The sequence below is a fragment of the Sciurus carolinensis genome, chromosome 1 (assembly GCF_902686445.1).
Source record: "Sciurus carolinensis chromosome 1, mSciCar1.2, whole genome shotgun sequence".
Lineage (NCBI taxonomy): Eukaryota > Metazoa > Chordata > Mammalia > Rodentia > Sciuridae > Sciurus > Sciurus carolinensis.
Genome location: NC_062213.1, coordinates 178,653,056 through 178,667,266, shown reverse-complemented (window position 1 = coordinate 178,667,266; position 14,211 = coordinate 178,653,056). Strand labels below are relative to the sequence as shown.

Below are 14,211 nucleotides of genomic sequence, written 5' to 3'. Positions count from 1 at the left end.
AACTCCTAGTTATATTTAGGCATGCTTATGAATGGTATGTTTCCTTTTTAATCTGCATGTTTCTATGGAATTTTTGGAAAGATTTTGATTTAGATGTCCATTATATTATCTTTGGGAACTTATATTTTTTAATAGCCTCACCATGTGTTTTTAAATAGTGATTCATAAAACAGCATGAGAATAAGATACTTTTACTTTGCAGTTGTAAAAAGGAATGACAAATATCTCCACAGTATTCTGAAGTCATCTTTAGAACATATCAATAAATGAAAACAGCAGGGTTGAAAAAAACAGGTAAAGTATGCAATCATTTATGTAAGTATTTATAGGCAAGTATATGTGTGTATATACACATATAAATGTATATATTGATATTTATATACAGTGTATATGTACATATATAAATGTATATGTTGATATTTATGTGTACATTATTTGCCTATCTCTTTAAAATGGAAGGATAAGCAATAAAATTAAGTGGTAACATATGGAAGAAGGAAAGAATAGGGTGAAGGGGATTTACCCTCGTGTTTTATAAAAATTGCTTTTAAAATGATGAATATATTTAATGTATTTATAAAACCAAATTAATTTTTAAAATGCAATTCCAAAAACAAATGAAACAATTGAATCTTAATTATCAAGTTGGTGGCGGAGTCATCCAGAAAGAAAGTAATCCATATGACCTTATATCATGTTATTTGTCTATACTTCCTTTGAGGGTAAGAAAAAAAATGCAAATAACTCAAACGCTATCCACAATCATAATGGTAGTAGTGTTGGGTAACTAGGCTGAAACTGTTGCATGTGTATTGTGGAATGAAGCAAATGAGTTAATTTGTTGATGTGGAGAACAAGGATTTTGTTGTGATATAAAGAAGATACAGATTCAAAAAGGTAGAGATTAATAGGTCTAAATACCACTGTCCTGAATTTTAGTGGGACGTATTAATATGAACTGACGATGCCCTGCCTGTCTTTAACAAAAAGACCTAGAAAGAATGACCACCCTATTTGTAGTACTGTGTAGTCTAGTGCTCAGATTATGATCTCTAAATTCAACTTCTCACTAAAAGGAATCCAGACACCTAGAAGAAATATCTCATTCTATCCTGGGGTGGGAAATATACAAGATGAACCTGGAACATTTTGAAAGTTCAAAAGTCCACAATAGCTACCAAATATTAATAATTTATATAAGAATAAGGAGACAATCTGATGAGGCTTCTACTGTCCCAAAATGGGACAATTCAAGCATCAATATGGACTATTAGTGTAATGGATCAAAATATCAAAAGTTTATGATACTAGACAATAACAAAAACAACCTTTCTTAAATACTTTTGGAGGATGCTAGTAAATCAACTCATCATTTTAAAAATAAAGAAAATAATCCTGTATGAACTGTATCATCTCAGGATAACGCAAGAATTGATTAAAGTCTATTTTATTTTCCTAATTTATGTCAATTTTATTAGCTCTCTTTATAAGAATAAATATAACATACTAGGGGTTAGCAAACTACAACCAGCAGGGCTGATCATCTATTTCTTATAAAGCTTTATTGAAACACAGTCCTGCTTATTAATTTATTTTGTATCATCCATGGGTGCTTTCACATTTACAAGGACAAAGATGAGTAGCTATAAAAGATCTACAAGCTTGAAATATTTACTATGTAGCCTACTGAGAAAATCTTTTGACTCTTGATCTAAGCCATAAGCATCAATGGTTGCTACATTATAAAATGAGACAATCAGACCACATATGCTTCCTGACAGAAATAAATACCACCATCAATGAAATATTGTTATGGAAAAATAGAACATAAATCTGAGAAAATCTCTAGATCTAGCACCATTTCTAGGAAATAGAGGAGAGAGAACCATGTTCAATGACACAATTGGGATATAGTCAGCAACATACAATTGTGGTAAGCTTTAAAGACAGATGACTTGAGTTTTTCAACAAATAAATTGCAAAGAGAAAAATGAGAGAGATAATTCCACAGATTAGAGACTCAAGGGGCATATCAGCTAATTGCAATGTATAGATCTTATATCCTGATTTAAAAAAAAATGTTGTAGGGGAAGTGTGGAGAAAAAAAGACAGAAAAAGGAGAGAGGGGGCAGGGAGGAAAGAGGCAACAGGGATAATTTAAAGATTAATCAAATATTTATTGATACTGAATTATTAGTTTATTTACATGTGATAATATCATTATGACAATTTTTAAAATTATCCTTGCCTTTGGGAGAAACATACTAAATATTTATTATAAAATAATATTATGTTTGGACAACCAGATAGGAGGACAGGGAGTGTAAGAGGTACAGATAAATCAAGATTGACTATATGTTAATAATGATTAACAATGAAGTATGGCTGGGTCTGTAACACAGTGGCAGAGTGTTTGCTTAGTATGTGTAAGGCTCTGGGTTTGATCCTTAGCACTGAATAAAAATGAACAAATAAAATAAAGGCATGCTATCCATCTACAACTACAAAAATTTTTTTAAAAATTAAGAATACTTGGACATTTATTATAATATTTAATTTGTGTATATTTAAAATTTCATATTACAAATAATTTTTTAAATGGAAGAAAATGTTAAACAAGCACCTGGGGAGCTCTTTAAAATGATTAATCTAGTTCAGCTAGATTAGTCTAGTTCAGCTTCTTGAGGACAACACGGTCCAAAGTCTATTCCTCTATATTCCTCATCAAAACTTGCTGTAATAATGATTGATAGTAATTGATGAGATGGGTTGAATCTCTCACATATATTTAGGCAAAAAAAAAAGTGAATTCAATCTGGAAATTCAATCTGGAAGAGAAAAATTTGGTGGGGTTATTAATTTAAATAAAATAATGGATTTTCTTAATAATGGATTCAAAATGAGAAAATTCCAAGTACCAAGTGAAAACTTGGAGGAGAGGAAGTAAGGGACCTTGTAGCAGTCATGGTTAAACTGAGAGATATTTCTTTCACTCCTTCACAGTATTTGTTGAAAGCTTCATGGTGTGTGTGTATGTGTGTGTGTGTGTGTATGTGTGTAACTTTTTGTTTTTTTTGGAGAACATTATATGGTTAAGACTGCCTTCCACTTCCTCTCTTGGGATAAATGGGCACTGACAAAAACAAAACAAAACAAACAAACAAAAAATGAAGGATGTGGTTTCTTGTTGGGAAAAGGAAGAATATGAGAGAAGCTTGCATAGCATAAGCTAATGTAGAGCTGGAAATGTCCAGATTTTGCAGCTTATTTTATTTTGGATGGACCTTTTGAGGAGACCATATGAAAAAGAAGGGATAGGAGGGGACCCTCTTCTTTCCCATGATAAGAGTATAATTTTTGGAACCTAACAGAATGGCTAGGAAAATCCTGTGTTCAGTTACTCACCCAGAGGGGGCTGTAGCATACCCCCATTCTTCTCACAGTTCCCAACAGGCTGGATTTCAGCCGAGTCAACCAGCCGCCAGAAGTCATTCTTGTTGTCACTGCCATCAAGGCGCAGGCGCAGGCGGGCACCTGTCAGTCCAACTACTGTGGCAATACAGGTGGATGTGGTATTCCTGGGGTCCTGTGCTTCCAATTTCATGCTGATCTTGAACTCGTTGCTTGGAGGTGTGTAGGACTGAGGAGAACAATTCATGAGGATTAAGAAGACTAAAAGTAAGCTGCATTTTCAAAAAGGGTGTCAAGAGATGGAACCTGAAGATATATGTTTTGACTCAAATGGGTTACAACTGGCCCAGGGGCAACCTATCTGAGTTATTCTCTAACACTCAGGAAAGTTTCCTACAAAGCAAACACAAGAAAGTAGATAAAGGGTAAAATTTCTTTCCCATAAAGTATCAAATATTAACTCATAGTGAAAAAAGGACACGAATGTTTCATATAGTCCAGTTATTTAAATACTTTCTCAACCTATTTTTCCAATACCCTACCCCTTCTGGTATAAAACTTTCTTTTCAGGACCACTACATCACATTAAACTATCATATCCTTAATGTCTCTTCATGGAATATTCAGTATAGTGGTCTGTACATCTACCACACAGACTACTGGGAGTAAATATTTTTAAAAATTTTAAAATTAACTTATAAATCAACTCATAATTTATATACAACTATATACTTTGTAAGTCTTGACATGTGTACATACCTGTGACACCATATATACCCATGAAAGTATTACCACAGTCAAGGTAATGCACATGGCCATCACCTTCAAGATCTCATATGCTCCTTTGTAACACCTTTTCCTGGTTCCTTCCAGAGTCCCATGCCTGGGTAACCACTGATCTACTTTCTATCACTATAGACTGACTTGTATCTTCTACTCTTAGATGGAATCATACAGGAAATACACTTTTTATCTAGCTTCTTTCACTTAGCACACAGCTATTCTGACATTTACCCATATTGTTGAGTGTATCAATATAGGTTGAGTATCCCTAATTGGAAAGTCTGAAATCCAAAATGCTGCAAAATCTGAACCTTTTTGAGCACTGACATGGTGATACAAAAGGAAAATTCCACACCTGGTCTCATATGATGAGTTGCAGTCAAAACACAAGTGCACCCAAAAATACTGTATAAAATTACCTTCAGGATGTGTATAAAGTGTATATGAAACATAAACGATTTCTGTGTTTAGAACTGGGTCATATCTCTAAGATATCTCATTATATAATATACAAATATTCCAAAGTCTGTCCTGGTCTCTAAAATTACAGGATATTCAACCTGTAATTCATTTCTTTTTATTTTAAGTGGCATATCATGTTGCTGATCATTTAATTTGTTGCCAGTTTTTGGCAATTACAAATGAAGCTGCTATAAACATTTATGTACAAATCTATATATGAAAATAAACTGCTGTTGATTGGTTATCTGTGGAGGATTAATTCTTGGATGCCCTTGAAATACCAAAATCTGCAGATGTTCATTTTTATGGACTTGATATAAAATGATGTAATATTTGTATAAAACCTACACATATCTTCCTGTATACTTTAAGTCATCTTTAGATTACTTACAATACTTAATAAAACATAAATTCTATGTAAATAATTATTATACTGTATCGTATAGGGAATAATGATATGAAAAAAAAACTGTCCATGTTCAGCAGAGACACATTTTTTCCCCAAATATTTTTGATTTGGGGTTGGTCGAATCCACAGATATGGAACTCACAGATGGAGGACCAACTGACTTTCTTTTCTTTTGCATAAAAATCTAAGAGCAGAATGTCTGGCTCACATGATAGGTATATGCTTAACTCACACATGAGAAAATGAACACTTTTCAGGTATGCATTCAATGATTTTTAGTATAGTCACAGAGTCATATGAACATCATACCTATCTAATTTTATAACAGTATCATCATCCTCCCTGTACTCATTAGGAGGTACTTTCCATTCCCCTCTCATTTCAGTCCCTAGAAACTATGGATCTGATTTTTGTTACAATGGATTTGCCTATTCTGGATATATCATATAGATGGAATTATGTAATATGTGAACAATATGTGAACGGTTTCTTTCCCTTAGCAAGTTTCATCCACATTATAGCACGTATCTGTACTTCATTCCTTTTCACTGCTGAATAATATTCCATTCTATGGATATACTACATTGCTTCTTTATCAGTTGATGGACATTAGGATTATTCCTCTTTTCTGACTATTATGAATAACAATGTGGTGAACATTTATGGTACATTTTGTGGGGACCTATGTTTTCTATTCTCTTGGTTATATACTTATGAGTGGGATTACTGGGTAATGTGGTATATCTATGTTTAACATTTTGAGTAACCTCTAAACTGTTTTCTAAGGTGACTATAGGATTTTATAGTTTCTGTACCAATGTATGAACATTATAATTTCTTTAGATTCTTACCAATCTTGTTATTATCTATCTTTTTAATTTTAGTCCTCTAGTGAGTAGATGTGAAGTGATATCACTACAATTCTGATTTACATTTCTCTAAAGATAATGACATTTGAATTTCTGTCATGTGCTCATTAGAAATTTTTTAATATATGGAGAAATATACATTCAAACTCCTTGCCCACTTTAAAATTGTGTTGTCCTTTTATTATTGAGTTGTAAGAGTTTTTAAAATATTTGTGATACTAGTCACTTATCAGATATATGATTTGTAAATATTTACTCCCACTGTGTGTTACCTTTTCATTTCCTTGATGGTATCCTTGGAATTACAGGAGCTTTAATTTTGAAGTTCCATTTATCTATTTGCTCTGTTGTTTGTGTTTTGGGTGCCACAACTATATATAAACTATTACCTAAATCAAGATCGTGAAGATTTAAGATCATGTGTTATAAGAGTTTTCTAATTTTAGATTTTACATTTAGGTTTATGATCCGCTTGGAGTTAATTTTTTTATATGGTACAGAGGGAGAAAGAGGATTTCCAGCTGTTTTTGAAAATTCCAAAGAACTATGCTGGTACCTTTAATGAAAATCAACTGACCATAAATTGATGGGTTCATTTCTTGATTCTCAATTCCAATCCAATAATTTATGTCTCTCTTTATATCAGAACCACAATGTGTTGAGTACTGTAGATTTGCAGTAAGTTTTGAAATCAGGAAATATGAGTTTTCCACCTCTGATTCTCACTCTTCAAGACTGCTTTGGCTATTGGGTCTCCTGTATTTCTATTTGAATTTTAGAATCAATTTGTCAACTTCTGAAAAAGCACCTGGGATTATGACAGGGATTGCAGTGAGTCTATAAATCAGTTTGGGAGTACTGTTGTCAGTTATGTGATTTATGAGTATTTTTATAAGTGTCTTTTTGGAGAAGAGAAGTACTTAATTTTGAAAAAGTCCACTCCATGAATTTTAAATTTTTTTAATGGATTATACCTTTGGAAAGGTGCCTTCTAAAGTTCTCTTTATGTAAGTTTTGCATATTTGTTAGTTTACCTCCTCCCCTCTTTGGCTGCTATTATAAATGGTAGTTTTTCTTCTGTTATTTCTTCTATTAGATTATTTTAAACCACTGAGTAAAATATTGGCTTTAGTTTTGAGGATGAAATTTTTCAAAAGTTAAGAACGCATTATTATTGGGATTTATTTCACTTAGCATGATATTCTCCAATTCCCTCCATTTACCTGTGAATGCCATAATTTTATTCTTCTTTATGGCTGAATAATATTCCATTGTGTACTCTACTTCATGCACAACCAGAGAAATGAACGTTGTACCCCATTTGTGTACAATGAATAAAAAATACTAATATTAAAAAAGAATGTATTATTATTCAATTCCCAGTTTCTTTAGTGCATTCTTTTACTCACTAGTGTGATGATGCCTTTCTGCCAAACTACTTTCCAAAGTAGGTGAACCATTTCACATTTTCATTAGCAGTATATGAAATTTTCATTTGCTTCACAACTTTGCCACTATTTGAGACTTTTTAAAAATCAGAGTCATTTAAATAAAATGCATAGTGAGAGTATATTAATCACTTTTATTCTTATTTCCCTAATAATATAATGGTGTTGAGCTCCTTATTCATGTGCTTATTTGCACTCCGTATGTTTTCCTTTGTGTTTGTTCTAATCTTTTAATCCCTTTCATTTCTTCTTCTGGATTATTTGCTTTGGTAAGACAATACTGAATAGAAGTGGCAAAAGTAGACATCCTTGTCTTGATCTTAAGGGAAAAACATTTAATCCTTATCAAATATGATATCATTTGTAGATTGTTACAAATGACCTTTAAGAAATTCCCTTCTTTTTCTAGTTTCCTGAGAATTTTTATTAGTAATTTATGTTGAATTTTGTCTAATGTCTTTTAATGCATCTATTGAGATGATTATACATTTTTTTCTTCTTTAGTGTGTTCATATGACAAATTACATTGATTGATTTTTTTAAAACTTAAACCAAACTTGTATTCCTAGAATCCCACTTGGTCAAGATGAATTATTATTTTTATATATTATTAGATTCTTTTTCCTAAAATTTTGTTTAGGATTTTTTCATATATTCATGGGATACTGCTGTGTAGTTTTCTTTCAGTATTGTTTTCTGGTTTGGGCAACAGAAACATTCATTTCATAGAGTTGAAGGTATCGCCTTGCCTTAAATCTTCTGAGAGAATTTGTGTAGACTTTGTAATATTTTTCCCTAAATATTTGAAACAATTCACCAGGGAAGTCACTGAGATCTGTAATATTCTTTGTGAGAAAGCCTTTAACCAAAAATTAATTTTCTGTAGCAAAAATCCAGGTTTTCGGGCTGGGGAGATAGCTCAGTTGGTAGAGTGCAAGGCCCTGGGTTCAATCCCCAGCACGGCAAAAAAAAAAAAAAAAAAAATCCAGGTTTTCTATCATATTGACTAAGATTTGGTAATTTGTATTATTTATGGAAGTTATCTGTTTCACTTTAGTTATCAAATTTAGAGGCATAATTTATTTTTAATCTGTAACTTCACAGTGATATAATTTCTCTAATTTCACATAATGGTTATTTGCATCATCTTTCCTTTATTCTTGGGAACTCTGGCTAGAGGTTTATCAGTGTTATTAATCTTTGCAAAGCACCAGCTTTGGTTTTGATTATTTAAAAAAAAAAAATTCTGTCTTTTGTTCATTGGTTGATGTCCTAATCTTTAATGTTTCTTGTCCTTTGCTTACTTCAGAGTTACCTTGCTCTTTTCTCTCCCTAGTTTTCTGAAGAGGAAGAGTGGGTCATTAATTAAAACCTTTTTTTTTTCTAATAAGAACTCAATGCTATACAATTTCCCAAGTACTGCTCTAGTAGCATCCCACAAATTCTGAGATGTTCTGTTTTCATTTTCATTCATTTATAAATACTTTCTAATGTCCTTTTTGGTGTCTCAGAACTCATGAGGTATTCAGAAATGCTTTACTTAGGGTCTACATATTTGGAGATTTTCCAGGTAATCTTCTGCTTTGACTTTTAAAAAATGTAATCCAATTATAATCAGAGAACATACTTTGTACTGCTTAAATCCTTTAAAATTTCTCAAGTTTTGTTTTATGGTTAATAATATGGCCTAACTTGATAAATGATCTGCATGCACTTAAAAAGAATGTATGCCATACTGATGTTGGAGAGTATGTGAGTCAACTGGGTCAAATTAGTCAATAGTAATGTTCAAAATTACTATATGCTTACTTCTGTCAACTTGTTCTTTTATTATAGAAAGAGTATTAAAAGTCTAAATATGGATGTATTTTGGATTTATCCATTTCTCTTTATATTCCATTAATTTTTGCTTCATTTTGTAAGGATCGCATGATCCCTTATCACTATGAAATTACCTTCTTTGTCTTGGTAATATTCTTTACTCTGAAATATATTTTAAGATTACTATACTCATTTCAGCTATATATTATGGTTTTACACTAGGGCTAATATCAGCATGATATATCATCTTCCATCCTTTTACTTTTAACCTATTAGTCTTTATATTTGAAGTGTAATTTTTCTTGCAGGCAGTATATAAATTAGGTCTTGTCAATGTGCCAATCTCAGCCTTTTAATGGGATGTTAAGACCTTTTATATTTAATTTGATTCCTGATATGGTTAGATTTAAATGTACTATCTTGCTATTTGTTTTATATTATTTTAGTATTTTCTTTAGGGTTATATTAAACATCTTTATCATAGTTTATATTCTACTAACATTATACTACTTTATGTATAAGAACCTTATGGTATATCTATATTTAGATTTCTCCTTTCCTGCCTTTATACTATTGCTACATACATTTTACACATAGGTGTAATCCCCACAATACATATTATCATTTACATAGCAAATACATTTTATAGAAATTTAATAATAAGAAAAAATATTTATTCTTGTTATTACAATTTCCAGTGACCTTAATCCCTTTGTATAGATCTGTTATTTCATCTGGTATGATTTTCCTTTTGGATTTTTCCTTTAACCTTTCTGGTAATGTGAATTTTCCACTGATAATTTTTTCAGCTTTTGTTTATCTGAAAATATCTTTATTCACCTTCATTTTTTGCTGTGTATAGTATTCTAGGTTGATAGTGTTTCCTCCAGCATTTTAAGGATGGTACTCAACTTTGTTATTGTTTGCATTATTTCTGACAAGAAATTCAATGTCATTTGTATATTAGCTATATGTACAATGTCTTTTTTCTTTGGCTACTTTTAAGGTTTCCCTATCAATGACTTTGTATAATTTAATTATGACATGTCAGTATAGTTTTCTTCTTGATTTTCATTTTGGGGGTTCATTGAGCTTCTTGAACTTGTATATTTTATAATTTTCCTCATATTTTTGAAAAAATTTTATTCATTATTTCTCCAAATACTTTCTTCTTTGGAAACTCCAATTACATGTTTCTTTGGCCTCTTGAAGCTATCCCACAGTTCACTGGTATTTCTTTTTGTTTCTCCATTTTATTTTTGCATTTAAGTTTGGATTATTTCTATTGCTATGTCTTCAAGTTTACTAATCTTTCTTCTTTCATAATACCATCTAGTATATTTTTTACTTCACATATAGTAGTACAATGCAAAGTCTTTTTAAAAAATATCTTCCCTTTCTCTGCTTAAATTTTGTACATGTCAATCAACTGTACAACCAGAGAAATGAAAAGTTGTACCTGATTTGTGTACAATGAATAAAAAAATAGGACAATTAGTTTAATGTGTTTGTCCTCTATTCTATGATCAGTGTAGGTCCTGAGTTGGTTTCAATCAATTGGTTACTCTCCTTAATATTGACTGCACTTTCCTGCCTCTTTGCATGTCTAGTAATCTATGAATGGATGCTAGGCATTGTGAATTTTATCTGTAGGGTAACAGATATTTTTGCATTTCTATAATTTGCTTGTGCTTTGTTCCTAGATGTTGCTACATGGGAATAGCTTATTACTTTTGAGTATTAATTTTATGATTTGTTAGGCAAGTCTGCAACAGTGCTTAGGCTATGTTATCAATATAATTGCTACCAAGCAAGATTTCCTAGGTATTCTAACTCAATACCCAGTGAATTAAGAGATTTTTTTCAGTGGAGTAGGTGGGATCAGGAAGGATTCCAAGCTCTATTCCTTCTAATCCTGTCAGATAGGTTTTCCTTTGGCCTTAAGTAGTTTCCTCATATGCATGCACCGGACAGTAGTACTTTCCTGAATACTTGAAAAAGACTTTCTGTAGATCTTTGTAGTTTTCTTTCTGTGAAGTTTTCTCTTCTCTGGTACTTTGACCTGCAAATTCTAGTCAATTTGCTATCCCTTCACTCCCAGTTACATCTCCTCAAATTAGGGAGTCTGCTGTATCAGTCTGGGTTCCTCTTTCTTGGGCCATGATCTGGAAATTCTCTTTACACAGTAAGCTGGGATATCACACAGGGATCAATTCATGTGTTGTCCATCTCTCAAAGATCGCTGCTTATTGCCTGATCTTCAGTGACTTGAAAACTATTGTTTACAATATGACTTTCAGAAAACGTTTCAGGTAAAAATATGAATTCAGCCCCTATTATTTCAAATGAGCAGAAGTCCTGAGTTGGTATTCAAATATAATTTGAATTTGTATTTGTATTTAGAAAATAAAAATAGAACTCAAACTTAAAATATTGACAGAGGAAATAATCATTGCGTGCTAAAGAAAGAGAGATGTAAAAACTTTCTGATATTAAGATCTTTTCAGCAGCAGTACACTTTTTTGTCTATCACATACTTATCACTTCCTGACACAATCAACATCACATGTGCATCTCTGCAGCACTTCGTTCTGTGTGGAAGCTCTGGATGAACTCTTATCAGTTCCTGAATGTTTCCCAATGGGACTCAGTGTCAACATTCTAAGAGGAAGATAAGATTGTGCCAAAGTTATTCAGTACAGAGAAAGGAATATTGCTCCTCTTTCAAGAACTGTCTAACGGCTTTAAGTCTCCTTCTTATTTGTGTAAGTTGAAAGCCACAGTAAAAAATAACAAATATTTTCAGTAACACAGAATGTCCTCAAGGAGGTGAAGAAGAAGGAAAGGGTGTTACTTGGGATGAAGTACTGCTAAAATTCATAGTGACCACATTTTACTTCTTGACTTATGGTCCTCCAACTAGTTTACTCTGGGGCCACACCAGTTTACTCAAAGGGCTTCTGCCTCATGTTTTGTTTGTTTAGGAACCGGAAAAAAAACAAAAGAAAAACAAAAGTGAACTACCTATCTCCCACCTATTAATGATGTTGAGAATTAATTACCTGCTTGAAGCAATGGACAGGCGCTGGGACTGAACATGTTTCTTTTAGGTATTTGTCCCAGGTAAAATGACCTGTAAAGGAAATAGAAATCTCTATCACAGTCAACTTCCTAAAAAATGCTTTTGGGATATAATCTACACTAAACATTAAGCCATTTGTAGAATTCTTTTGAGCATAAAGAAACTTTTTTTTTTTTTTTTTTTTTTTCTGTTTGGGCTCCAAGGAGTATTAGGAAAAAGGGCTTATTGACCTGAATGGATCATTTATTAATGTTTTAAAATCATGATTTCAAGATGACCCAAAGTGTTCTTCATGTTAGTCTCTAAATTGATCCAAAATCTCAGAGCAAGATATGCAAGTGTCTTAAAGAAGTGCCCAGGAAGCTCATGGAAAACAGAACAGAAGAAGCAGAAAGGGAGTAGGGAGATCCCTTCTGAACAATCTGATTTCTGGAGAGGCCCTTTATTGCAGCCAAATGACAGATTTTAATGCCCAATGTGGTTGGATCCTACCATCTCAGCTTAGAAAGAATATGAAAGAAAGGCATCTGGAGACATGAGGTGAGAGGATTTGAGGGGAGGGGAAGCCAGGGGAGTAAGATTATATTTGAATTCTCACTCTTTATACTGGCTTTCCTCACCTATCCCTACCCTACTCCCATTTCAGTCACAGCTGCATTGTTTTAAGGTACAAAATGACAAAGATATGGTTATCTAGAGAAAGGAGGACCTGGGAAGCATTTATGATGACAGTAAATAAGAACATGTCTTTCAAAGTTTAAAGAACACTGTCCTAGAGAAATTATCTTTAAGGTGACATCATGCTGGGGTCAGAAAAATATGTTAAGGGATAAATTTCAGTGGACCACAAAAGATTACCAAGTTTTTTATTTAAAGGTTAAACCAATTACCAATCTCCCTCTAATACCCACCTAGAGGTGACCCCATGATGGAGCAGGGAAGGTCCCAGAGACTCTCACAAGCTAAAACACTGTAGCAAACGAGCATTTCTTGAAGTTTCCTCTGTAGTGGAGCAGCACAGGGCCCCTTTGGGCCATGCAAAAAGCACTAGATGCTGGGAATAAAAATGAGTCACTGAATGATGAAATCTAAAGCACTCCAAAGATGATGCCAAGACTTTACATTCTATTGATTTTATAGCTTCTGTTTTAAAACTGGTCCCTTTCCCACCATCATTCTTAACTAAGCCAAATAGATTTGGCCAGAAATCACAGTCAGTTCTGAATCATTTCATGAATTAGTCAATGATTAATCATCATGACCAGACATAGTCCATGGGTAAATAAGTTGATATTTCCTGGAGTCAAGATTTAAAGAGGTTATAAGAATTTAATAAAGAATTTGCTCTTAGCTGAGAGGGCCTTAAATCAAGAACTCAATACATTTCATAACTTTATTGTTAAAAAAAAGAAATAATTACAAATTATTATTCTATCCTTACAAATGAAAGATTAAATTAAATATTATGTCTTAGATTTTACTGGACTAAAATTCTTTAACACTTTTATCTAGAGCAGCATGTCCAATATAACTTTCTGTGCTCTTAGAAATGTTCTGTATCTGTGCTGTCCAGTAAATTAGCACTAGTCACATGTAACTATTGAACTGTTGAAATGTAGCTAGTATGGGTAAGGAACTAAGTTTTAAATTTTATTTGATTTTAAGTAACTTTAAATACCTATATGTGGCTAATACCTAATAAACTGGGCAACACATGCCTAGAGGTTTGATTGGTTCTGGTTAATTGCTTTTGTTAGTTTGAGTTCTGACTAGAAGAACCCAAGAGACTTTGGTTTTAAGAATTACCACATCATCAGTGATACCACAGTAATTAGAATATTAATTAAAGTTCTCTATTACACATATCAAGTATGGTAATCAATTCCTGTGCTGTAGGTACACAAGACAGAAACCTCAGACCTTACA

General features: G+C 32.5%; 1 protein-coding gene across 25 annotated transcripts in view; it reads right to left on the bottom strand.

The window, feature by feature from the left end:
* The window catches only part of Scmh1 (Scm polycomb group protein homolog 1), a 271,052-nt gene that overhangs the window by 129,272 nt on the left and 127,569 nt on the right, over positions 1–14,211 (bottom strand). For 16 of the 25 annotated variants that reach the window (XR_007108116.1, XR_007108115.1, XR_007108113.1 and 13 more), the window contains 2 exons: positions 12,266–12,336; positions 3,406–3,640 (listed from right to left, as the gene is read on the bottom strand). Coding sequence is in view for 22 of the 25 variants with exons in the window: in XM_047547860.1 (XP_047403816.1) it covers positions 3,406–3,640; positions 12,266–12,336 (306 nt within the window). In the remaining 3 variants the exon portion in view is untranslated. Of the gene's footprint in view, positions 1–3,401; positions 3,641–12,265; positions 12,337–13,196; positions 13,340–14,211 lie in introns of those variants that run through there. The other 9 variants (XM_047547868.1, XM_047547866.1, XM_047547869.1 and 6 more) reach the window with 3 other exon arrangements.